We start from the raw sequence: 27,533 nt of genomic DNA on the forward strand, positions 1-27,533 counted from the left end.
TGTTTAGGTGGAATCTTCTTTCTTGTAGTTTGGATCCATTGCTCCGTGTCCGCTTCTCTGGAGCAGCAGAAAACAACCTTTCTCCCTCCTCTATGTGACATCCTTTTATATATTTGAACATGGCTATCATATCACCCCTTAACCTCCTCTTCTCCAGGCTAAACATGCCCAGCTCCCTTAGCCGTTCCTCATAAGGCATCGTTTCCAGGCCTTTGATCATTTTGGTTGCCCTCCTCTGGACACGTTCCAGTTTGTCAGTGTCCTTCTTGAATTGTGGTGCCCAGAACTGGACACAGTACTCCAGGTGAGGTCTGACCAGAGCAGAATACAGTGGCACTATTACTTCCCTTGATCTAGATGCTATACTCCTATTGATGCAGCCCAGAATTGCATTGGCTTTTTTAGCTGCCGCGTCACACTGTTGGCTCATGTCAAGTTTGTGGTCAACCAAGACTCCTAGATCCTTTTCACATGTACTGCTCTCAAGCCAGGTGTCACCCATCTTGTATTTGTGCCTCTCATTTTTTTTGCCCAAGTGCAATACTTTACATTTCTCCCTGTTAAAATTCATCTTGTTTGTTTTGGCCCAGTTCTCTAAACTGTCAAGGTCGTTTTGAAGTGTGATCCTGTCCTCTGGGGTGTTAGCCACCCCTCCCAGTTTGGTGTCATCTGCAAATTTGATCAGGATGCCCTTGAGTCCATCATCCAAGTCGTTGATAAAGATGTTGAATAAGACCGGGCCCAAGACAGAACCCTGTGGCACCCCACTAGTCACTCTTCTCCAGGATGAAGAGGAACCATTGATGAGCACCCTTTGGGTTCTGTCAGTCAGCCAGTTACAAATCCACTGAGTGGTAGCATAGTCAAGACCGCATTTTACCAGCTTCTTTACAAGAATATCATGGGGCACCTTGTCAAATGCCTTGCTGAAATCAAGGTAGGCTACATCCACTGCGTTCCCTTCATCTACCAGGCTTGTAATTCTGTCAAAAAACGAGATCAGGTTAGTCTGACATGACTTATTTTTCAGAAATCCATGCTGACTATTGGTGATCACAGCATTCCTTTCTAGGTGTTCACAGACTGTTTGCTTAATGATCTGCTCCAGAATCTTCCCTGGTATTGATGTCAGACTGACTGGGCGGTAATTATTTGGGTCCTCTCTTTTCCCCTTTTTGAAAATAGGGACAACATTTGCCCTCCTCCAATCTGCCGGGACTTCGCCTGTTCTCCAGGAATTCTCAAAGATGACTGCCAGTGGTTCTGAGATCACATCTGCCAGTTCTTTTAATACTCTTGGATGCAGTTCATCTGGCCCTGGAGACTTGAATACATCTAAACTAGCCAAGTATTCTTGTACTATCTCCTTAGTTATTCTGGGCTGTGTTTCCTTTGCTGAATCATTTGCTCCAAATTCTTCAGGTTGGGCATTGTTTTCTTTATCGGAGAAGACTGAGGCAAAGAAGGCATTGAGGAGTTCAGCCCTTTCTGTGTCCCCTGTTTGCATTTCACCATCTTCTCCTCTGAGTGACCCCACTGTTTCTTTGTTCTTCCTTTTGCTACGGACATACCCATAAAAGCCTTTTTTGTTGCTTTTAACCTCTCTAGCAAGCCTGAGTTCATTCTGTGCTTTAGCTTCCCTGACTTTGTGTCTACACGTGCTGGCTATTTGTTTGAATTCCTCTTTGGTGGTTTCCCCCCTTTTCCATTTTTTGTACACATCCTTTTTTAATCTTAACTCAGTTAAAAGTTCTTTAGATAGCCACCCTGGCTTCTTTAGGCACCTTCCATGTTTCCGTCTCATTGGTATTGCCTGACGTTGTGCTTTTACTATCTCCCTCTTAACAAACTCCCAGCCATCATGAACTCCCTTTCCTTTTAGTATTACTGTCCATGGGATTTCACCCAGCACTTCCCTAAGTTTTATGAAGTCGGCTTTCTTAAAGTCAAGAAATTGAGTCCTAGTATGCTTGGCTGCTCCTTTCCGCTGTATAGTAAACTTCAGAAGAGCATGATCACTCGTGCCTAATGATCCTTCCACTTCTACCCCACTAACCAGGTCATCAACATTGGTTAGGACCAGATCTAAAATGGCTGTTCCTCTTGTTGCTTCTCCCACTTTCTGGACAATGAAGTTGTCTGCAAGGCCAGTGAGGAATCTGTTTGACCTTATGCTCTTGGCAGAGTTTGACATCCAACAAATATCCGGGTAATTGAAGTCCCCCATTACTACTATCTCCCTTCCTTTTGCATGCTTGGCCATCTGTTCCAGGAAGGCATCATCTATGTCCTCCGTTTGGCTTGGGAATTGTGAGCATTGAGTTCTTGAAAGATGTTACATATAAATATGTCTGAGTACACCGGGCTGGATCCACACTTAAGGTTCTGTTGATATCAATGTGCAAAGCTAGTCACGACTCACTTAAGTCCCATTGATTTCAATGGGATTTAAGTGCAACTCATCTGCAGCAGCATCCTAGGCATATCGATTTAGATGTCATTTCTATTACTGCTGGGCAAGTATGTATAGGATGGCTGCTTTAGTCTAGATCCAGCCCTGAAGATTTTAAACTTAAAGCACATATCTAGGGCACCATTGTGAGCCGGGCTCCACAGGTGTACTGCTTTAAGCTCTTTTGTAAATGTGTGTTTTAACATGATGACAATAAATGCAGTCATTGTTTTATTTATATCCTGCCTCCCCCCCCCCCCAAAACTGGGACTCAAGGCAGGTTAAAACAATTGAAACAAACACGGATAAAACTCAGAATGCTAAAAAACATATAAAATAGTTGAAAAGTAGAATTAAAACGATATATTAAAAAAACAGCACTGCAGTATTAAAAGCCCTTTTCTTAAAAACAGCTAGTTCCTCAAAGCCTGCCGGAATAAAGCTCTTCAACTGCTGGTGGAAGGACAACAAGGAGGGAGCCTGTCTCTCCTCTCTAGGGAAGGAGTTACAAAATCTGGGAGCAGTCACCGAGAAGGCCCTCTTATGCATCCTTGCCAAATGTGCCAGTTCGTGTGGTGGGACTGTGAGAGTAGGGCCTCCCCTCAGAGATCTCATGAGAATGCAGCCCTTCAGATAGCCTGGGCCTAAACTGCATACTGTGTGCAGATCTCCTATACAGTGGTACCTCGGGTTACAAACACTTTGGGTTACAGACTCCGCTAACCTGGAAGTAGTACCTCGGGTTAAGAACTTTACCTCAGGATGACAACAGAAATTGTGCGCTGGCAGCGTGGTGGCTGCAGGAGGCCCCATTAGCTAAAGTGGTTACCTCAGGTTAAGAACGGTTTCAGGTTAAGAACGGACCTCCGGAATGAATTAAGCTCATAACCAGAGGTACCACTGTACAGATTCTGTCCTTCATTGGCATCCTAAGCCTAGTTGAAATAAGTGTGAGTGCGGGTGCAACTTTAAATACTTCCAGTACAGAATATATCCCACTTGGGACACACACTCCCATAGCATTGGAGCAAGAGTATAAGTTGCTTGGTTTTTGTTTTTTTTAATGTTTTTTGTCCAGATGGCTACATAATCTGTGTAAACCTTTTCAAGAGTGTTTATGGAAAGTAACTGCAGGGTTTTGAAAACGCAATGTCTCAAAAACATTTTAACATTCCTTCTACTACTTCATTAAATTTCTAGTGCTGTTTAAAGACATCTCTTGAATACTTATTTATATTAAACAGAGCAGTTTTAAAGCAGTTTGCTTAATTTATTCTCTTTGGAACACTGATTTCTGAGGTATAACGGATCTTAACTCTCTCTTAGATGAATGGGCTAGTTTTGAAATACTGGTGGAAAAAACCCACAGCAAACCCCTAGAGGAAGCGTTCTTGGGATTTGATTCAAATATACTTCTGAGCTGGGATAAGACTGAATAAAAATCCAAATGCCCGTCCAAGGAATTTATAATTAGCTAGTTTAATGGTATTGCCAAATGACCTGATTTATGTCACATTAGCCTAGAAACATTGCGATCATGTTCCAGATTTAAAAACCGTAAAAGATGCAACGTTTTCCAAACATGTATAATTGTAACCAAAAGACAACACTGGTCACCAGTCAACTTTCATATGTTACTTGGGTTGAAATGTCATCTGGGATTCGATCCCAAGATCCAGTTCACATGCGCATGTTCATTACCTGGTGACTTAGCAATGTGAATTGTCAGTGACGAAATCCCCAATCTAGCCCCTTATCTGCATTCTCTTTAATTCCAACGTTGGGACTTCGTATGGAATTTGCTTGCTTGCTTGCGTGTGTGTTTTACAGTGGTCTTCCATGCATATTAGAATGCAGTGCTATGCCAGTCACATACATTCCATAATGCCCTTCCTACTAAACAGTAGGAAGGGCATGGACGCCGTTGGTGCTGTGGGTAAAAGCCTCAGCGCCTAGGGCTTGCTGATCGAAAGGTCGGCGGTTCGAATCCCCGTGGTGGGGTGCGCTCCCGTCGTTCGGTCCCAGCGCCTGCCAACCTAGCAGTTCGAAAGCACCCCCGGGTGCAAGTAGATAAATAGGGACCGCTTACTAGCGGGAAGGTAAACGGCGTTTCCGTGTGCGGCTCTGGCTCGCCAGAGCAGCGATGTCATGCTGGCCACGTGACCCGGAAGTGTCTCCGGACAGCGCTGGCCCCCGGCCTCTTGAGTGAGATGGGCGCACAACCCTAGAGTCTGTCAAGACTGGCCCGTACGGGCAGGGGTACCTTTACCTTTACTAAACAGTAGCATCTTTATTATGGAGACTGACCCCTCGTGAGAAGGGCTATAGCTCAGTGGTAGAACATGGGCTTTGTATTCCAAAGATCCCAGGTTCAATCCCCAGCATTTCCAGGCAAGGCTGTGAGCCCTTCACAAAGTCCTGGAGAGCTGTTGCCTATCTGTGTAGGCAATACTGAGCTAGATAGACCCAATAGTCAGACACTGTCTAAGGCAGCTTCCTGTGTTCCTAGATGGGAGTGCAACTGCTTATGTAGCCATGACTGGCTGTCAAGAGTTGACCTGGCAATGGTGTTGGTTGCAAGCTGCCACTTTAATTTCCCACAACGTTTCAGTGTAGCACTATATCAGGGTCATTGTGGGAAATGAGTACAGCAACTAAATCCAGCTGCTTGGAGCAGTGTGCCAAAAAATTTAAAGGGCAGGAGTCTACAATAAACCCAGCCAAGGCCTGGGACCCCATCAGCTGCACAGACATACCAGGGGTTAATGCAGCCTCTAGTTCCTAAAACCTGTATGAGCTTTCGCCCATTTTTCTGTTCTCTGCAACTTTCTGGGATGCATCCATTTTGCCACTTGGAAAATACAGATAGGATTGCTGGGACTGCTTCTGATAGCCTGGCTCCACAAACCTATAGGTTCCCATTGGCTTCTGTGTTAACATTTTTGGGTTGTGTGTGTTGCATTTACTTTTGTAAAGATTACAGGGAGAGAAAATCATTTTCACACTTTTATTCCAAAAAACCCCCAACAACTCCCCACCCCTATTGATTCAGAAATAGTTTAGCAGAGAAATATTTTATTCTTCTACAGAGGCCCACCAGTTTGCAAACATTGACAAGCCACCTCTTTTTAGTAAGTCTACTCATTTCACTTACACAGTCTGTGTTCTGCTTGAAATTTAAATCCAGCTGTTCGTGCAATTAGTGAGGAGGAGAGGGCTGGGAGTTTATGACTTAGCAGGTACCTATTGATTTTTAGCAGGTACCTATTGATTTTTGTAGGGATCTTTGTTGGGCACACAAGCACAGAATGGTCTTGAGTAATGTTATTGGGACTAACTAGGAGAAAGGGAGCATCATGGCACTGAAATGGGATATATATCTCAGTAAGGTTTAGGTGAGTGTTCTTTTTTCCTGCTATAGGACAGTACAGTCCTACGTAAGTGTACACAGAAGTAGATCTTAATTAAGTCGAGTACTTAATAAATAGGCACAGGATTTGGCTGCTTTATTATTGTACCTCAATAGATTTATTCTGCCCTCCTCTGCTTTCCTCTAAACTCCACTAAAGGCAATTGATGGTTGTGGAATGACATAGAAGGAAGCTGCTTGGCACGAGGCATTCCACCACTTACACCCTCCGTTCTCAAGAAACCACCTGCGGTTTGGATGCAGAAGGCTTTGTTGGACTAATTTCTTAATCATCTTTGTTTATAATGACATAACCTTCTGGGCTAGTTTCATTCACTGGTACAACACAATGATCGGAGTCTGCAAAAGAGGAGTGACATCCTTCCCCTCTGCACGGAATGTTTGCTGGAGCACCGCCATGATACCCAACCTCAGGGTGGGTGATACAACTTGAGTCGGGTGGTTCACCCATGTGCCTAAGGTACTCCGCAGCTTCCCCTGCTCCCGGAATGCCTACCAGAAGTCTCTCATAACCTGAACCACCTGTGGGACAATTGCACCCAGCGATATCGCAGAAGAGCTCTGATGAGTAGAGGTCAACGGTGAAGCCCTCTCTATCCCCACCAGGTTGGTCTGAAAGTTTCATCCTAGAATGTTGCAGTTCCTGGATGCCTCTCTTGCTACTTAGGGATTCTGGCCCTGCTGTTTCCTCTACGGGATACACAAGACACTCTACACCATCTTCCTTAAGATTAGCCAAGGATGAGTCACAGGTTCCCTCTTTACTTGCGTTGTCACATGCTGTGAATTTATTGTTGTGTTGCGGAGTGTTCCCTTTCAGTTCTTTTGGCTGGTCTGTTGAATCTGATCCATGAATTGCAAGGCAGCTCATGGCATCACAGATCTGAGATTCAATAGTTTCCCGAGAGGTTTCTTGGCTCCTGTAGCCATAAGGGACTTCGCCTTCCAAAGCAACATCATTAAGTATGGCTAAGGCTTGGGGGCCACTGGCACCAGGAGAAAGGAAAGTGAGTGGCCATGGTTTATTTGCTGGTGGGCCCCGCCTTGACCCAGGGAGTCCTGTGTTCTGAGTCTTGTCCTCTGAGGCTTTTGGATGGGGCTCTGCAAAGTGGAGCGGCTTTTGCGCAATGACAATGTCGCTGTATTTAATCAAGAAATCCTCACTATCGGAGCTTTTGATGCAGGAGTTTGCCAAAGCACTTCCCTGGGCTTGGCTTGCATTTTGCTCACTTGTGAATTTGGAAGCAGCCAGTGGAGTCTCTTCTGTAGTCAATTTGAGAGAAAGTTCATTTCTTTGCCCACCATTTCCAGCTTCTTCAGAGGCCTCCTTGCTGTGGGTCTGCTGAAGATCAAGCATCTCACTTCTTCCTCCAATAATCATGTATTCCTTTCTCTGGCAGGGCCAGTGCTTTCTGTCTAGGTTATCTTCAGGAGAGCAATGGTTTTGGGCTCTTCTCTTCTGTAGGATATCCACCAGATCGCTGTCTCTTACATCCTCTGCAATTTCAAGGAGGTCTTCACACTGGATTCGTGCAAGGAATATTTCAAAAGCAGCTTGTTCTGTTTCCTCCTCACTGAGCTTCTTGGCCAGGGAAAACTCTGTGGTGGTAGTTGCAACGTAGCCAATTTCCTTCAGTAGCTTTTCTACTACGCCTTCTGGGAGAACAGATTGCACATAGTAGACAAAGTTTCCTGTAAAAGTCTGGGGAGGGGAGCGGAGAAGAGTGATGTTAGGAAACAAGATGGATGGGGAAAACCAAGCACTCAGTGCTGTTATGGGTTGTTGTAGCCCATACAATGCTCTACAGTGTTGGAAGAACCATAGCTCAGTGTTAGTGCCCAAGCTTTGCATGTAGAAGGTCCCAAGTACAATTCTTAGCATCTGAATACTGAAAAATTCAGGACACAAAAGAAAAGTACTTATTCACACCACACAAACTACAGGATCCACTCTGTCAGCTTCCAATGACTACTGGAACTTCAGCCTTTCCTTACTCCTGTTTTTCTTTACGGCATGGCTGGGGAACCTTTGACACCCCCCCCCCAATGATGTTGTTGGAACTGGGTATTGTCAGTTCCAGCCAGCATGGCCAATGGTCTACAGATGGTGGCAGCTGTCATCCAGCAACATCTGGAGAGACACAGATTCCCTGTCTCTGCTTCCCCCAGCACTCCAATTCAAAATGTGCCCATTGTTCTGAAAAGGTAGGTGGCCCCTGTTCTAGGCCTTATGGACAAATTAAAAACAAACAAACAAATCACCTGGTTCAGATTGAATCCACTAAAAAGTTCTTAAAAGGACTCAAATGTGAAATTGCCCATCTTTTAACAAAGATGACCTTGTCTCCCCAAGAACATCTTCCACACCAGAGGACTGAAAAGTGAGCAATGTATCACCATTAAAATAAGAAGAGGCAGTGCTTCCCATGGGGTTACTCAAGGGTACGCAGTACTGGCACCTCTTTTTTTATTAAATAGTGTGGCACTTACTGTAACAAATTCATGGTGAATAGTGGCACCTATTTTTCTAGAAAAACAGCACTGGGAAAAGGGAGATATCCAGGAAATTAGCACACCTGTTATCTTAACACCCCTATTCTGGGAAAACTGGTGGAAATAGATAATTATCAAGTATGCAGAAGGACAAGTGCTGCTGAAAAAGAACCAGTATGGCTTCCTCAAGGATAAGTCCTGTCTAATGATAATTTTCCAGAGTCTACAAAAGTTTGTGGATAGGGATTTGCAACATAGCAACATTCTGCTTGTACAATAAATAGAACTTAAGTCACCAAATATATTATGCAGGTATAGCACAGCTTAGGAAATGACAGGATTTCCCAAGAAAGGCAGAGAAACCCATCTGTGAAATGGAGCAGTTGACCTGAACCCTATTAGAATGGTCCATGACAGTGAGGAAAAGGTGCCCCTGAAAACAATCCTAATAGCACACTTTTCACTGTGTGCCAATTTTGTGTGAAATGAAAGGCACCCCACCTGGTTATTTTCCGCCTTCAATTCTGCAATCCCTCCCTCTAAGTTCCTCTTTCTGCCCAGGATGATTTCTTTACCTTCCCTCCCTCAAGGTGAATATTTAACATGGGGGGGGGGAACAGTGGTGCGGCAACCTGTGGTCCTACAAAGAAGTTGGAATAGTTAGTGTGTTGGACTAGGGACAGGGAGGTCTGAGTTCAAATCCCCACTCAGCTGCAAAGCATACTGGGTGATCCTTGGGCCAATCAGTCTAACCTGCCTCACAGGGTTGCTGTGATGATGTAATGCAGGGGGTGGAGAGAATTGGACAAGGAATGGGGAGGCTCAGGGCAGTTCTACACGCCACATTTAAGCATACCCAAAACACTTTTAAAGCACAGGACTTCCCCCAAAGAATCCTGGGAACTGTTGTTTGTCAAGGATGCTAGTAAGGACACCTCTGTGAGGGGGAAACTGCAGACCCCAGGATTCTTTTGGGGGGGGGGAAACCATGCGCTTTAAATGTGCATTGAATATAATAAATAATAATAATAATTTATTCTTTATACCCCGCTCATCTGGCTGGGTTTCCCCAGCCATTCTGGGCGGCTTCCAACAAAAGATTAAAAATACATTAAAACATCAGTCATTAAAGACTTCCCTAAACAGGGCTGCCTTCAGATGTATGCTTTCATGTTCAAATCCCCCCTCTCCTGCAAAGCTTACTGGAGTGATCATTGGGCTAGCCACTGCCTCTTCAACCTCGGCCTACCTCACAGGGTTGCTGTGAGGATGCAATAGGGCGGGAAGAACCAGGTACACCACCTTGGGAGGAAAGAGTGGGGGTAACAATGCAAAAATAAAACAAACTTCCCCCACCCCATGTCTGGCTGGAGTCGATGGGACCTCTAGGGCAGCGACCCCTGGAGGGCACCGCCTTAGCTTGCCCCTGCTGCCTACTCCAAGGGGACCCGGCTGCCCGCTTACCTTGAGCGACTTGATCTCTTTCCTCCACGGGGAGAGGAAGAGGTTGACGCAAATCAGCTCCAGGAACTCGAAGGCTTTGAGCAGCTTCCGAAAGACGACGCCCCCCGTCTCCCCCTTGGCCGCCAGGCAGCTCTGGGCGAGGCCGGCGACGTCGAAGCCCCCCGGAGCCCCCGCCAAGCCGGGCTCCGAGGCCAGCAGGCGCCGCGCGCGGCTCTTCACGGCCGCCTCGTTGCAGACCAGAAGTTTCCCTTCCGCCCCGTTGGCGCGGTAGAAGGCGAGGTAGTCCCGGAGCAGCTCTGGCGCGGCGCCCGCCCCGGCCGCGGGTCTCTTCATCGCGCCCAGCCAGCCTGCGCGGGAGGCGGAGACGACGCCTTCTCCCTTGAAATAAGGGCAAGAGGGGTGGTTGTTTTTTTATATAAAAAAAATTAAGGTACAAACACACAACGTGCCCGAGCACTTTTAAGGATTCATCCGGACTGAGGAAGTTGTGGCTACATCGGAGCTCGCCCTGCTTCAGCCTCTTCATTGGCCTGCTCATTGATCTGCCCGGGATTTAACTGGCTACGCCGGCTGTCAGTCAAGGGTGGATCAAAAGGACTTTGTTGCCGACCCGAATCAGGAAGTGGTGGGGAATTCGAGGCGCGTCAAAACGAAAGTGAAAAGAGCCGCTTGGGATGGTGTCTGACGCTCTTGGGCGTCTGAAGAGTGGACGCTGGAAAGTGGCATTCAACTTTTTTTTTTTTTTTAACTCGGAGTAAAACCTATTGAGATGCCAACTTGCGCCTGTTGATTTCCGGCTGTGTATACAGCATATGTTCAAAATACTTTTATTAAACCACATGTCGTCCCACCGACACCCAAGAATCCTGGGAACTGTAGTTTACCCCCACAGAACTACAATTCCCATTGTTGCTGTTGTTGTTTAGTCGTGTCCGACTCTTCGTGACCCCATGGACCAGAGCACGCCAGGCACCTCTGTCCTCCACTACCTCCCGCAGTTTGGTCAAACTCATGCTGGTAACCTCGAAAACACTATCCAACCATCTCGTCCTCTGTCGCCCCCTTCTCCTTGTGCCCTCCATCTTTCCCAGCATCAGTGTCTTCTCCAGGGAGTCTTCTCTTCTCATGAGGTGGCCAAAGTATTGGAGTCTCAGCTTCAGGATCTGTCCTTCCAGTGAGCACTCAGGGCTGATTTCCTTAAGAATGGATGCGTTTGATCTTCTTGCAGTCCATGGGACTCTCAAGAGTCTTCTCCAGCACCATAATTCAAAAGCATCAATTCTTCGGCGATCAGCCCTCTTTATGGTCCAGACAATTCCCATTACAGTACCCTAAAAAAACACACCTCCCAGGATTCTTTGGAGGAAATCATGTGCCTGCTCTGTGTAGAATTTAGTTGGTTACAACCCTATTTGTTGTTCCTAGGCAAAATTCAACATTTATTTTATGTTAATTCATAAATTTGTGTCCGCATCCTAGTTCCCAAAGGAGCCCAGTAATAAAACACTAGCATTAAAAATGAAACAAACTTTCAAAACTTTCAAAAACAATTTAAAACATCTAAGAACCACATACTGTCACAGCTAATAATTTCAGCGTTATGAGGAACAGTGTCTTTCATCCATCAAATGCCTGGATAAATAGGGACGTTTAAAAATTTCTCCTGAATGTTAATAATGAAGCAGGCAGATGGACCTCACCAGGGAGGGCATTAAACAAATGGAGGACCCTTTGTTACTCTGCTTCAGGTGCAAAATATTGTTATGAGTTGGGAGGGTAAGTCTCCGTGAAACCTTCGGCCTCTTTCCAAGCCTTCCATCTGGTATCTGTAAAGGCAGAATGTATGCGAGGAAGCCTGCCAAACTACTCCCTTTGTCAAGGGAATGGCTTTAGCAGGCCAGTTAAGTGCTCATCAGCATCTCAGAATGAGCTAAGTGGTGGTGCTCTTCAGGATAGGTGGGGCATTTCCCCACATTCCCCTCACCTGGCTGGCCAGAGTTCTTGTTATTGTGCGCATGAGCTAAAAAGCTGAATGCCAGAAACTGCACACAAAGAGATTTGCTTGCACTGTGTTGGACTTTGGGGCTCCCCTGGAAACCTAAAGGGGGAGCAATATCTATGGAGCTGCTGTAAGCCCCTCCATCCTGTGCTCAGTGTAAATAAAACCATATATCCCAAAGACACCAGAGTCTCCACTGACCTTAATTCCTAGGAAACTGAACCCTAGGTAGGTGTTTGGAACTGCTGGAGTCTCTCACTGCTCAGAGATTGAGGTGGCCCTCATGGGCTGAGGGTTGTTGCCCATGTTAGCTCTACTCCAAGGAGACCCATTGAAAGTGATGGAAATGACTATATTAAGCCCCATTAAAATTTCAGTGGGTCTACTCTTGAGTATGACTTAGCTGTACAGTGGTACCTCGGGTTACATACGCTTCAGGTTACATACGCTTCTGGTTACAGACTCCGCTAACCCAGAAAGAGTGCTTCAGGTTAAGAACTTTGCTTCAGGATAAGAACAGAAATCAGGCTCCGGCAGTGCGGCAGCAGCAGGAGTCCCCATTAGCTAAAGTGGTGCTTCAGGTTAAGAAAAGTTTCAGGTTAAGAACAGACCTCCGGAACGAATTAAATACTTAACCCGAGGTACCACTGTACACAACCGTTAGTGTTAGGATTAAAAACTGGCTTTGCAATGATGTCTCTATTGAGAATTTCACTATTATCTGCCTAGCTCGATTTTCCCTGTTGCTGCAATATAATGGTGAGAAAAGTCTGCAGTTGCCCCTCTAAGGTACAGTGATTTTATGTACAGTGAGTCAGGCAAACTCTGGGTAAGGCATACCACAAAGACTCCAGATCTCAACCACCTGCCAAATCCTACTCCATGTCAAGTTAGCAAGATAAGTGTTTGCTTTCATGATCTAATTAGACAGCTGCTTCAAGAGTCTTCCATGAATTGACCTGTGATTACTTTTGAGTTGCAATCAACAACACCATAATGTTATAGAGCAGAAATGCCTTATTCCCCAAAGTACCAGGATGGATCTTTCGAGCATCATTTATAAATTAATAATCGTAATTTCCTTAAGGAGTCGTGATGATGCATTTGCCCTTCAATAGAAATACAAAAATGGGCTTTCACATTCCAGATCTGATAATTATCCAAGATTCAAAGAGAAGAGTATTTTAGACTGAAAACACTTCAGAGTGAAAACTATGAATGAAAACAGGCAAGATCCAAACACACTGGTGTTTGAAACCAGTGGAGGTTCGCCACACCATGTAAGGAAGGTAGAACTGGCTGCAATTACCCCCCTTCTTCCACTTGTTTAAGCCTTGTTCTGGGAAAGATAAGAACGTAGAAAGCTGTCTTATACTGAGTCAGACCATTGGCCCACCCAGTTAAATATAGCCTACACTAACTGGCAGTGGCCTTCCAGGCAGGGGTCTCTCCTAGTCCTACCTGGAGATGCTGGGGCTTGTACCTGGGTCCTTTTGCATGCAGAACAGATGCTGTACCACTGAGCTATGTTCCTTCCCTATGGCCCTCACCCAGGCATGTGTGAGCAGCCAGAGCAATAGATGTAGGGGACACTGTCTGGCAGTCAAACCAGGCAATGGGGGGTGGGGGGGAGGGCGGGGCTGGTCCAATGGTAGCTCGGCTAGCCTGGCTATTGTTGCATTGCAGCAGAATTGTTGGGAAGAGTGAAGGAGTGTGTCTTGCTGTCAATTTGTTGGAGATCTTGGCCATAGATCTATATAAGGCCATCATTGCTTTGCAGCTTCCAATGTCCCTAAGGTGCCACAAGCCTCTTTCTTCTGTTTTTGCCCTGGTGGACTGATATAGCTCCATCACCAGAAGTGACTATTATTATTATTACTCCCTAATGAAAGGAAACACAGGAAGGGAATGTGTGATGAATGGACACCTGTCCTACCCCCAGCTTGCACACAATGACAAAAGGGAGAAGATGGAGCAGCAAAGCTTCCACTAGTCCGACCCTTTCCTTCCAGGCAATTGTACAGATTGGGCCCAGAGGGAGAGGGCAGGGGTGACTAGCATGAGGAGGATGGGTCACTCAGAAGGCATTTTGACTGAGGTTCCCCCTAAAACCTGTAGACCACTTTTCAATTTGCGCTCCCAAAGGGGTGAACAAATAACATGATTCCAATAAGTAAAACAGTGCAGTATCAAAATTGCTACACACACACACACATTCATTCACACCACCCATTCAAAACTCATATACATGGTTCCCTCCCACCTCCAATTCCTAGGAACTGTAGTTTGTTAAGGGTGCTAAGAGTTGTTAGGGACTCTCTCAACAAACTACAGTTTCCAGGATTCTTTGGTGGAAACATTAAAGTGGTATAAGAGGGCTTTAAATGGATTGTGTGGCTGTGACCATACTCACAGAATCATATATGAGAAATAACAAGGCAGCAAAAATAAAGCACCAGAGGGGGTTAAGTCCCGAAGTCATGGAAGCATAAAACTGTCTTTACTTGGTTACAAAATTCTATCACTGAGAGGGATAAACAAACAGCTTGTAAAAGGGCTTTCCAAAGTTCTGGTGCTGCAACGAAGTAGAACCTTTTTCTGGTGAAAGTGAATCCATGACCCATTGAGGAGCCCATGATAATCTTCTGAACACCCAAAGTTCTTTGGAACACCATCTGAAAAACGCTTGCCTGTTGGATACCTGTTGGAGCAAGGTTATGAGATAATTTGGATGTCTTTGCGGGGTTTAGATTGCATGTTACTGTTAATCACCATCCATCAACAACAAACAACATTTTTATCTGGATGCCCTTCCAAGGAACTTGGGCACAGTCTCTTTTGCACCGTTCCCACCTTCACAACATCCCTGTGAGGTAGGTGAGATGTGAGCAACTGGCTCACAGTCACCGGGGGAGCCTCACTACTGAGTAGGGATTTGAACCTGCATCTTCTCGAGTTTCTAGTCCAGCATATCACACTGGCTCCTTCCAGTCAGATTTGTGCATTTCATTGCTTTATAAAGACAACTGGAGAAATTTGAGGGCCAAGCTAGACATGATGTTAAAATTGGCATTTAATATACAGGAATTTTTTTTAAAGGTTCAAATAAAGCTTTGGGGCAGGGACTGATAAGTATTGGGGTGGTAGCAGGTCTCAAGTGGGGAATTTACTCTTTTCCTTCCTGAATTTTTCTTCTTCTCTGGAGCTGCTATTTGTCATGACCTCAGAGTCCAGCAGTGATCAAGGCTCACTTGATGGAGACTTGTAAGCCCTCCAGCTACAGAGGAAGACTAGATTCAGTTTTGAGCCTGCTCTTGGAGATCAGGAGATCTCCCCCCCCCCCAAGCTTGCCAGACAGGAGCCATTCTCTAATACTAGGGCCTGCAGTCAGAGCCAGGACTTCCACTAGCATCTTTTCCTGAGCCTAAGGAATCCAGTGCCTCCTGATGGTCACTGGTCCAGCAGTGTAGAGCATACACTGAAAGGGAGGCGATGGAATGGAGGATGAGTGCCTGTCTTCAGGCCAGAGGGTAGGCCCTTTAAGAAGTTAAAGTTATCTACAAGAGGGTGGAGCTTGGGGGAGGTAGTCTGGGAGCAGAGGCTGTAAAAAGGCTGTCTGCTCACTTGGTGCTGTCCGTGGTTCTGCAACTCCTGACCTGATTTGCTCAGGGGGGCACAATACTCTATTGCAGGCATAGGCAAACTCGGCCCTCCAGATGTTTTGGGATTACAGCTCCCATCATCCGTAGCTAACAGGACCAGTGGTCAGGGATGATGGGAATTGCAGTCTCAAAACATCTGGAGTTTGCCTATGCCTGCTCTATTGGCATTCCCTCCCCCACCAGCCCAAATATTGGCTTTGGGATTTCCCCCAAGACTGCAACAGTGGAGGAAAATGTTAAATCACCCTTCCACCCCTGCTGTGACCCTGATAATCATCAGCTGCTACAACCCCACTCCAAGTTGACACTGTTTGCATTTTTAAAAAAGAACTCTGCACATTACATGCAAATACACATTTAACATCAACTCTACTTTGGCTCTGAGTAGTTGTTAGGTGCAATTGCTAAACATGATCTTCACAAGCAGAGGCAGTATACCTTTGCATAGTAGACACCAGGGACACAATAAGGCAAGGCAATCCATCACCTATATGCCTGGCTGCTTGTGAACGTGTCAGAGACAGCTGATTTGTCCCTGTCAGAAACAAAATGTTGGGTTAGATGTACCTTGGTCTTATGCAGAAAATAAGGAGATCAGAGCTGCTTTTTAGCCCCAGTGATCCTGTGAGGGAGAAGAGGCTACAAAGCTAGCAATTTGCCGAAGGCCACCTAGCAAGCTGTGGAAATAAGAAGGGATTTGAACACAGCTCTTCTATATTCCAAACTCAGCACTCAAATGATTGCATCACATGCCTCTTTTTAGTAAGACCTCTCCCAGAAAAATAGGGAAATGCATATTTTCTTTTGCTTTCCAGTTCTTTGGTATGCAACATAATAATCATGTCTCATATCACAATAAATCTCCCCAAACAGCTTGATCACTGAGGTGGGTAGGGGAAAAGGTTTGTGACAGAAAGTAGATATAATATTTGGGTTTGGAACTGGGTTAGCTCAGTTAGAAATTTAACTGGGAAGCCTCCCGTCTTATTCTCTTAAATACACAAACATTTCCCTATTAATAAAATGGGGATATTCTGATACAAACTAAGGATATATTTTTATCTCTCTTGAGCTGAACTCTACAGCTAAATGAAACACTGAATCCTCTCCTATTACTAAGTCACTGGCTTACATCTACTAACAATTCTTAAAAAGATAGATGCAACCCCTTTATCATATATTCCTTTTGTTCTAAGACATGCAAAGCACTGTAACAAACCTGACAACTAGGTTTGACCGTATGACATACATCTACATTAGAAGTATTTTAGTCAGATGTGCTTTCAAATGCTACAAAAAGACCTACAGGAGATACCCTAGCACAGGAGTTCCCAAACTGTGGTCCATGGACCAAGCTTCACTCAGGTGTGTCTGTGGATTTGTGGTTGAAGACGGGAGATGGCACATCCATTGCATTAAATATCCAGATTGATTTCTGATGGTATTGTTATTGCTTCTTTTATTTTGCAATATGCTACAATAAAGAAAAGAAGCAATAAAAATACATTTAAAAGCTGTAGAGCATCTAGTACAGAGCATTTCAGTTGCTACAATACGCAGAACAATCATTAAGATTGTCAAGTGGTCCATCGGGTGTGGAGGAAATTTTGGGAACCACTGCCCTAGTAGATGCATTTATTGTTTTACATTTCAGGGGGAGAAGAACAATCTAAAACATGAAGGTAAACTTTCATATTTTTTTCCTGTAAAAACAAAATCCACAAGTAGAAAATAGATAAAGTTTTGTTAAGTATTATTGGTAGGTGGGTGATTATCATTCCAGGTTATCACCCTTTCTTAGTCTTGAAGGATTCCTTCAGAAGCACAGGTCAGGAATCATTGCCCTTTTACATTATTCTGTTGAAAAAAGTCTGATAGTGTTCCGTAGAGGTTTTCAGTAAATCCAGTGGGACCAGTGGAATAGGGATGTTCTGTTCACACACAACAGTTTCGTAGGGAGGGGCAGCTTCCATTGGGAATGATGAGGATAAGGAAATGGAAGGGATGGGTTGCGGCAGGCCCTGCAGTCCGGCCAAATACCCAGCATCCCTTTCTCCTACAGCCCCTGGAGTCACCTCTTCTTCCCAGGGAATGTTTATAGCGGAGTCATTCCATCGACAAGGGTCTATCAGGGAGTAAGGCGGAGGGTCATCTGTAGGAATACAGATTTGCACAGCTCCAGGCCCCACACACTCATCATAGCTGAAAGAAAACAGAGCCTCGGGTTAGCTTTGCCGCATAAATATCAGAGGAGAACTGTGCTTACAAGAGAAGCAGAAATGACAAACAGGGAGAAAAGTTTTAGCAGATGGCCTATCTATTCATAGCACTTGCTCTTAGGTTGGGAGGGATAGAACTGTCCATTTTCATTTTTTCCAAGCTTAGATTCATTTCTCCAAATTTCTACAGCAATTTGTAATTTAAAAAAAATTCTCATGAAAATTCAGCAGCATTTTGGAAAAAAATTATCCCAATAATCACAGTTTTACCTAATCTACACTTTTTTTTGCAAAGCAATGTCCTCTAATATAATGCATTTTTTGTATGTTGTGTTCACAAATATATGTGTTTTTATGTACATGCATGTATATGCATTTTTGTACACATTGCAAAATTTGGCAAATCCTGAAGGATGGCTGTGTTATGAATCTATATTGTTTTGGAAAATGCAACTTTGGTAGGTTTGCCTTCAAATATGATCTGTACTGAATCCCCACCCTCCAATACCAAGGCACAAGAAGCAGATTACTTCAGTGTTAGGTTAGCCACACTGGCTATACAAATATTACTATTGATTTCTGATGTTCAGGCTCTGTGTCCTGTTGCTTTTTAAAAACTAAAATGACACCGTCTGCACAAAAGAGGGAGGTATATCAGCTGGGGAGAATTTCCTGAAACAGCCCAATGAGGACCACTGGAATGCAGGGCAGACTGTTGTTGGGGGAAACAGACTCCACACTGCAAGATTTTGCTACAGGTCCCACTGATGACAGTGATGTAAGTATGCACAGGAATGCAGTCTTGGGGTTATAATTCTTGTTTGAGCAATCAAAACCAAGCTGTTCTAATTCACTGCAGTCCGTAACCTTGAGGCTAATGCAGGATTAATGCTTTCTGAACATACAAATGTTCACTCCCTGTGGGCTCCTGAGTAAGGAGTCTGCTTCATTGGTTTCTAATGCACAATTAAGGTTTCAAAAAGCTGTGAACACTGCTCAGATATACCTTTTGGAGGTAATGAAACATAGGATGCATTTCAGAAGCTGGCAAGGAAGACCCCTGAAGAAAGTCAGGAGTGGGGTGGGAGGATAGGATGAAGAAGTGGGGGGCTAGAGGAATACAAAGTTGACGAGGCAAGCATTTTTGCAACAAAAGTAGCTGGGAATATATCAGGAACAAGGATGCTGTGCCATTTCCTAAAGAGCCCACAATAAGAAGTTATCAAAGAGTCCATAAAAAAAGGATCTCCAGAATTAGTTTCACTGAGCTAGAGGGCTGTTATCTGTGTGAAACATGCTAATTTAGGTTCCGTACCCCAACCCCCAGGCACCAGGTGACAGAATGGTAGGTTAAATGTCCTTCACTGTAATTTTAAAGAGATGATGGGATTCTAATAACCCTACCATGAAAAGATGTCAGATTTCCATTACCATTGCCTTTTTTAAAAACAGCATTGCGTTATAATATACATGTATGTGAGAGGTGGGTGGGAGTTGCTGCTTCCAACAGAACTGTTGAATATCTCAGAACTGAATATCTCAGTGACGGAGCACATGCTATGTATACTGGCAAGGTCTCGGGCTCAATCCATTGCCCAGTGGTGGCAGCTTCCCACTGGGACTGGTAGGGTGGAAGGCAGGGAGCCAGAGCCAATGGCAGGTGGGGCAACACTGAGACTATAAAGGCAACACTGAGACTAAGGAGGAGGCTGATGAGCAGTGCCACTCTCTGGGCTGGATGTAAGAAAGGAGGCAGATATATGGGGAGCTGGCTGGGGGCACACTGAGGTTGGTGGGGCTCTGCCCAATTGGCCCCATGGACCAGCTTCCATTGCCATGACATTTCCAGGTAGGTAGAATAATAGAACTGTAGAGCTGGAAGAGACCCTGAGGATCATCTGGTCCATCCCCTTGCAAGGTGATGAGAAAGACCTTTTCTGCCCAAGAGCCTAGACAATTGTTTCAATCTATGGCAGACAGTGCTGAACTAGCTGGATCAATTACCCAGCACATAGACAGCTACGATATATGTTCATAGCCGGTCCTGATTCCAATCTTGGCGGCTTGTAGTAGCAGTGTAATTTGTCATGTCTCAGTGGAAGTGACTTTACCCCACACCCACCCACCTAGGCAACATGAAAGAGGCTGAAATTCGTAAGTTTTGATCTTGAGAACACAGAAGAGAGAAAATTTTGAAGATGCTCCTTTTTACACAGGCATCCCCTTGATCTTCTGATGCGAGTTTCCTATTTTAATTGCTGTGCTCTTTTAATGGGATTGTTCCATTGCATATTTTAATTATGGATGTTTATATTATAACATGTTAATGGGAATGTTTTATGGTGCGTTTTAATTATGGATGTTTATATTCAAATTTTTGTGTAATTGGTTGTTATATTTGTAAACTCCTTGGAAGCTTATTCTGGAATTAAGCAGTATATAAACAAACAAACAGAAAACTTTTCATGCAACTAGTAAAGGGAAATCATGATAACCAGAAAGCACATGGAGCATGCTCTAAGAAGTTGGTGTGTGTGTTTGTGTGTACAGCATACAAAATCCAACTCCACTTGGGCTCAAACCAGACCTGAGATCCATAGTCAGGATCTCCCCCATTTCTGGTAGCATAGAGTTGAGAGATCCTAGAGAACTGGTGAGATCTACGGAGCATCTACTCTCCAGTCACACAAATGGGAAGGATGATCCTGACGCTTTTTGAAGTACAAGCTAAGAAATGACGTTGATGTTTTCCGGAAGGGTTTATGTGCCAGGCTCACTGTCAATGGCCAGTTCGCATAGACAGTAACAGCCTAGGACAATATTTCAATGATGAACCGAACAAGGCTTCAAAAGGCTCATATGATAACCTTTTCATTTCACAGTTGTAGCAGGGAGAAGAGGAAGTCAGTGTTACTCAGCATCTTGCTATCTTGCCAATAAAGTCAGTGGAACAAAAGTTATTGTCTGAATCATTTTTTGTTTTGTCTTCAGTTTGGATTCTTTTCATTATTGTTCTTTTGCTGAGTTTTAGCTGCATTTGCCATCTGCTTCTAAGGCAGAAGGAATGAAACACTGAAAATCGTTTTTGCTTTTGCATAGGTTGGTTGCAGAATGTGGGTTTTCAGATTTTGAATTTTGGGACTGGGAATTGGGATGGATTCTATGCTACAGACTTTATGATGGCAGTTTTATTTTGCAGGCTCAAAGATCTCACTTACACCATATATTTAAAGGACTCATATCACTTTAACAGCCATGGCTCCCCCCCCCAAGAATCCTAGGAACTGTGGTTTATTAAGGATGCTGACCTTACAGAGCTACAATTCCCAGCACCCACAATAAATTAATTACCAGAATAATTCAAGACTGTGATATTAGAGTGACTTAAAAGTATTGTGTGGATGTGACCTAGATGTTGCTAGACTGCCAACCCCCAATCAGCCACAGCCAGCATGACCAATGGTTAGAGATGATGGCAGCTATAGTCAGCAACATTTGAAAGGGTGCAGGTCCCCAAGCCGGCTTTACTGAGACTCTAATGGAAACAGTTGTAACAGATGTTCTGTGAAATTTTTGAGAATTTGAGACCCCTGGAAGCATTAACTGCACCAGCACAAAACAGAAACTATTGATGAAGGGCAGCCGGATATCATTTGAACCCTCCTTTACAACAACAACAACACCACCACCACCACCACCACCACCACCACCACCACCACCACCACCACTTTGCATCGGCCATTTTTTAAAAATACCTCTCACATCAAATAAATCTGCCATGCTCACAGAGATCCTGGGTCCATGAGAAAGCCATTAATTCACCTAAAGGGACGATTATAGATATCACTACCATCTAGTTAGGGTTGTCAAGACAAATTGACCGCATGGCTTCCATCTGATTGCCTTGTGAGCATGGCAGGATTATGATTTTTAAAAAAGATAAAGAAATAAAACTCAAATGAGAGCTGTAGCAATTCCCTTAAATTTAGTGTGAGAACCGATTAGGGATACATCTAGAGAGATAATCAAATTGAGTCCTAAATGAGATTTCAGTCATTTGTACATCAAAGCAATTAAATTATTAAACACCCCTAAGGCATCTTTCATAAATTAATTTCCCAATTAGAATTTTATATAAATAGTGTTTCTGCCCTAGACGTTCTTCAGAAACACACACACACACACACACACACACACACACACACACACACGCTCAGATTCATCCTGCAAACTGTTGAGTGGTTATCTGTCTCTTGCAAGGGCTTAAACCCTAGAAGATGCTAATTCTCTGCCATACAGTGACTTCGGTCCTGTTTCAATACCTGCCACTTTAGCATTCCTGGAGGGATCATTTCTGGGTGAGGACCTGACAGCCCCATTTAGTTATGCAGTTGCAGACCTGAGAAGCAATGTACAGTTTGCATGTACAAAAGTGGTGAACTGGCCCTTAGTTGTTCGGCTAGTATTACTTCATAAAATGGAGGGGATCTTAGCAAAATTGAAAAACAATATTGCAATTCGGTATTAAAACCCTACTCCCTGCATATAACACAAAACAAACTCTGGGTTTTCAATTTTGGACCTGAGGATGTCAGTAATGAACGAATGAATAAATAAATAAATAAAGTAGTGTGTGTGTGTGTGGCTTTTTCATTACTATTTGATGCTGCTCTGTTTCAAATCTTCATCTTGGATCAGTGGAGTGAAAAACCAATCACACAATTCGTTTAAGAATTCAAGCTGTCCAGAGGAGACAAGTCAGCTTGCCCTTCTCATACGATAACAGCTCCAACTGGATATCTATTCATTCTAAAACTGTAGTTAAATAACTGATTGTGCTTATTAATCGATTCATCAGACAGTGCCATGAATTACACCATTCAGCCTTCCTCTTTTGTTTTTCTTGCCCACCTCTGCCAAAGAGAATATGAGACACAAGGCATACCTCTTCTGCTCTGTTGGTGATTTGGAAACTATGCATTCAGTTTCCACCTTCAGAAAACTATTTTAAAAATCCATTTCTTACTCATCAACTTCTACAACATAATGCTTTCATCCATGGGAGCACTTTTGAAAAGCATTCCTTTGGAGGAATATAGGCGGGAAATATTATATTAATTTATTATCATTATTATTTTAAAAACCCACACCATTTATTTTTAGTGAATGAAAAATCTACGGCTGTCAGAAAGCTAATGCTATTTATTCATTAAAAGCAGCAGGGTGGATTCTCAGATCCCTAACATGGAAATCCTTCGGTACAATCCAGAGGAACTTGGGAAGGGCTGCTTTACATGGTACTTGATCTAGTGAAGCTGTATCTACAATGCTTATAGTCACGATGGCTATGTTCTGCCTTCACTGTTAAGAGGCAGTAGGCAACTGAACACTGAACTGCCTACAATTCCCAGAGCTCCCTGGGAAAAGAGGGATGGATTGTTAAACCACTTTAAGAAATGTAGCTTTGTGAGGGGAAGAAGTGTCTCCTAACCACTCTCAGCACCCAAAACAATCTACAGTTCCTAGGATTCATTGGGGTAAGCCATGACTGTTGAAAATGGGATGATACGGCTTAAAAAATGTGTAGTGCAGATGGTTCCTTGGAGGCAGGGAGAGGGGGGAGAAGGAAAAGAAGTGGCATAATCTTTTTAAAAAAAGGATAGAGGTGCAGGTACTGCGTACCATTGAGTACCCCCTTTTAAAAAAGCACTGGGTATAATGTGTCTTTGCCTTTGCCCAAAATAATTCTGGGCCCCTACACTGTTCAGGCAGCCTCATTTCTGAGTCCTTTTAACCCTGTTCTACAGTGGTACCTCGGGTTACAAATGCTTTGGGTTACAAACTCTGCTAACCTGGAAGTAGTTGCTCTGGGTTGCAAACTTTGCCCCAGGATGCAAATGGAAACTGCGCGGTGGCAGCAGCGGGAGGTCCCATTAGAGAAAGCATGCCTCAGGTTAAGAATGGTTTCGGGTTAAGAACGGACCTCCGGTACGAATTAAGTTCATAACCCGAGGTACCACTGTATTGGAGAGCTAAATGAGAGAGACCATCTATTATCCTGACACGTTGCTGTAACTACCGTGTGCTCAGCAGAAGAGCAACAAATGGAAATCTATAAAAGGAAGATAGCTACAGCCACCCCAGTTATTTATTTATTAAACGTCCATTCTCCCCACTTTCTGCCAAAGGAGTCCAGGGCAGCAAAAAAACAAAATAGCAAAAGATACAATTAAAACAAAGCAAAAAACGAAACAAAACCCCCTCAAACCAGTTAAAAACATTGAGTGGTATCTGATGCTAGTCCTACTCAGAGCAGACCCACTGAAGTTAAATGGGTATGGCTAACCTAGGCTCTGGTTCCTCAATTCTGAGTAGGCCTTAGATGGATAAAACCTATTAAAAACATTTGGGGGAAAAAGTTTTTTGTTTCCTTTAAGTTCTTAAAATAAATTATACAAATATAATGATTTAATAAATAAAATTGTAATAATTTAATATTTTCAATTATTGTATTTTTTATTATAGCCAATAATTTCAAGGTTGCCAGAATCCTGGGGAGTGTAGTTTACCCCACACAGAACTACAGCTCTCAGCACCCTTAAAATGTCATGATTATTAAAAGTGGTATAAATGTGTTTCAAATGCACCATGTGACCTAAGTCCCACTCCATCCCTGAAACTTGCCTTTGCCCTCATCACTGCTCACAGCTCAGACTTCCACCTGTATGTCTTTATTGCCTTCCCATCACCTGTTTCTCCCACATCATTTATAGCAGCCACTGGGGTTTGGAGACCCTGCCTGTGTCTCTCACCCACACTCAATGCTGAGAGCATATTCTGGTGGAAGAACATTGGGACTGAGCCCAGCAGAGCTCCCATTTCCACACCATTCATCCCAGTGATAAAAATGCATTCGAAAGGTGCTTACTGGGGAGGTGAGTCGGGGCAGGTGACATTGACCTGTGTCTCTACGTAAGTGCTGAAATAGAAGGCTGGAGGGAACTCCTCTATGCAACTGGATCTTAGTTCTCCAACTGAGCCACCGTAGAAGCATTCTGGAGCTGGAAGAAAGGAGAAAATATTGGTCCCACAACACCATAAGCAGTCATTTTGTAGATTTAAAAATTATTTGTATGCTGCTTTTCAGACCTAAACCCCCCCCCCCACAGATCACATCTGCACCACCCATTTTTAAAAAGCATTCTCATATTGCTTTTATCAGCCATGACTCCCCCTCAAGAATCCTGGGAACTCTAAGTGTGTCAAGAGTTGTTAGCAGACTTCTATTCTCTTCACAAAGTTACAATTGATGAGTTCCCTGGGAAGAGGGATTGATAAACCATTCTGGATAACCAGACCCCTGTAGAGCATGTGTGACTGAGAGCTCTTGAATGGATGAAATTCTTAAATCATCTTTGGAAACTGGTGAATTGCCTTGGTCTCTACGCCTTTCCCTACCAATCCCAGGTTATTTTCATGCCGCTAGGGTCTCATACACACCATACATTTTAAGCACACTGGTACCCAATGCTTTCCAAGTTATTTGGGCACCTGAGGCAGAAAATCCTACAAGTGCTTCTCCCTGGGAGTACAATGCAATAAGTCAAACAACCAATGATTTGTAGCCTTCCATGCCACCCCAAATCTCTCGCATCACTCCATCTAGTGGAAAGGCCCTGTTCAAACACACAAAGCCTGGCTCTGCCGTATCAGGTTTGCTAACTAAGCGCGACAGCAACAGAATAAAAAGGGGCTGGTGGGAAAACACACTGGAAACGTTTGCAGAACATCTATATTTTTGAAGAAGTTATTAAAAAAATCAGAACAGTCCTCTTACTGTAACTGGCGTCCCTCCTCAGCTGGAGATGTTGAAAGCACCTATTCTTTCGCAGGCTGCCGATGATGATGGCCACGCAGGAAAGGAAGAGAACTGCTCCAATCACTACACCAGCTACCAGCACAGAAGAATCCGACATGCTAGTGTCAGCCTTGCCTTCAGTGAAGTGGGTAAACTCAGTGATGGGGATGGTCTGGTTCAGATAAATTGCTACACACCAGTGAGGAAGAGAGGAAGAGGGAGAGTTGAGGCGATACTACTGGTAGGGATGGGCAAATTGGTTTATTTCAGTTTCTCTCAGTTCTTAATTTTTCCAGTCTTCAGTTCAATTCTCTACATATCCACATCAGTTCATGATTTTTTTACATGAAAAAACAACTATTCTCTCCTATGAACTTTTGCATGCAATTTTACCTAATACACACTTTTTTTTTACCACTTGGGGATTGAACCTGTGACATTCTGCATTAAAAGCAGATTCCCTACCAATGAGCTACAGTCACCCACCACCAGCTAAAGTCCATTCACTAATACACACAATTGTGCAATTTCCCCCAATAAGATGCATCTTTGTATGATATTTTCACAAATATATGCATTTTAATCCACCTTTTACCCCAGTATATGCATTTTTGTACATGTTACTTGGCTGGAGAATGGCACTGCAGAATTCAGAGAAGTGCCAGTTTCAAAGGATAACTGTGTTTTGGTCTGCAGATTGTTTTGGGAAGTGTGGATTTTGTAGGTTCACCTTTAAATGCAAACTGAACCAAATTTCTCCCACATCCCATACTACAACATAGTAGGCCCATCTGCTCCAAAGAGCTACTGTTTTGATCAGACACACGAAGGAGCCCATGTTAACATAAAACCCACATCCCTATGGAAGTCAAGCTGCTCACCAATGGGATATACCCAACAGGATGAAAATGGAGTGCACAAGTTCAGGGAAAGGGTGCAGTGAGGGGCAGACACAGGTTCATCACACCCAAACCCTCACCGGCCACTGGCAGTGCTCATGTAACCAGGTGGAATTGACACCACCAAAAGGAAAGGTGTAAGGAAATTCAACTCCATAGGAGGCAATGGAAGAAGCAGAAATGAATTTTACCAAGTTCCCTCCACCCCACTGATATGTCCACAGTGGCTCACGAGAACTCAGAATATGATGGATCTCAACAGCCAATCACAACACAATCCCTCATCCCTCGTGCTACACACCCTGTGAAAATAAGGCCACCAGTGATGGGTTCTCTTTAGCCTGCTTAACAAAGGTGCCTGGGGAAGATATAGCCAAATATCCCATTTTGCAACTATGCAATTTTACTCACAAGTAGTCCCATTGATGTTAGTAATATTTACCTAGGCTGTGATACACCGTCTCCTGGGTGATTTGTAAGCTTCCATTTGCATTCCAATTTCACCTGTAATGTGCAGCTGGCAGCCTAAAATTATTATTATGCTAAGTCCCTGCATTAACACCCCATGCAGCAATTAATAAACGTTTCCTCAGATGCACTCAAAAGGGATATATTTAAGGACGTATGACACAAGCTAATAGACAGAAAATCTACCATTCCGGTGACCTTGACTAGCTCATTTGAGGCGAAAGAGCTGGCCACCCCTTGAGATCACTAACTCTGCCTCTTATTTCCATGCAGCTATCAGATAATGGCCTCCGCCTGGTGCATTGACATCCTTATTAAAGAGTCAGAAGGAATCAGATTGGATCACCAGCGGCTTGCAAATTGAGAATGTCAGAAGCAAAAAAGCGTGTCACCGCAAAGGAGCTCTGGAAATAAATCTTTTCAGATGCCTCTGGCTTCAGGTTATTATGTTGATGTCACAGTACCTTGTATAGGTGCTGCTTCAAATTAAGCAGGTAAACAAAACAAAGCAAAACAAAAAAACCCTTCCAATTTTCAGAGCCAGGGCATCTTTCATCAAGATGATAAATATTGCTACAGCGAAACAAAT

At 43.9% G+C, this 27,533-nt stretch overlaps 2 protein-coding genes across 3 annotated transcripts in view; both read right to left on the bottom strand.

Annotated features, from left to right (window-relative positions):
• Positions 1–5,445: 5,445 nt before the first annotated feature.
• Positions 5,446–10,375, bottom strand: LOC114601986 (uncharacterized). The gene is made up of 2 exons (XM_028739665.2): positions 9,840–10,375; positions 5,446–7,584 (listed from the first exon to the last, which is right to left on the bottom strand). Exons 1-2 carry the CDS (start codon positions 10,170–10,172, stop codon positions 6,148–6,150), a joined length of 1,770 nt encoding a protein of 589 aa, XP_028595498.2. The 5' UTR covers positions 10,173–10,375; the 3' UTR covers positions 5,446–6,147.
• Positions 10,376–14,316: 3,941 nt separating this feature from the next.
• The window catches only part of BEAN1 (brain expressed associated with NEDD4 1), a 46,525-nt gene continuing 33,308 nt past the window's right edge, over positions 14,317–27,533 (bottom strand). For both annotated transcript variants that reach the window (XM_028739663.2, XM_028739664.2), the window contains exons 4-6: positions 25,557–25,766; positions 24,648–24,780; positions 14,317–17,702 (exon numbers count right to left, since the gene is read on the bottom strand). In XM_028739663.2, coding sequence (XP_028595496.2) covers positions 17,348–17,702; positions 24,648–24,780; positions 25,557–25,766 — 698 coding nt within the window. In that variant the 3' untranslated portion in view covers positions 14,317–17,347. The remainder of the gene's footprint in view (positions 17,703–24,647; positions 24,781–25,556; positions 25,767–27,533) is intronic.

This window comes from Podarcis muralis, chromosome 7, assembly GCF_964188315.1.
Source record: "Podarcis muralis chromosome 7, rPodMur119.hap1.1, whole genome shotgun sequence".
In the NCBI taxonomy this organism is placed as follows: Eukaryota; Metazoa; Chordata; class Lepidosauria; order Squamata; family Lacertidae; genus Podarcis; species Podarcis muralis.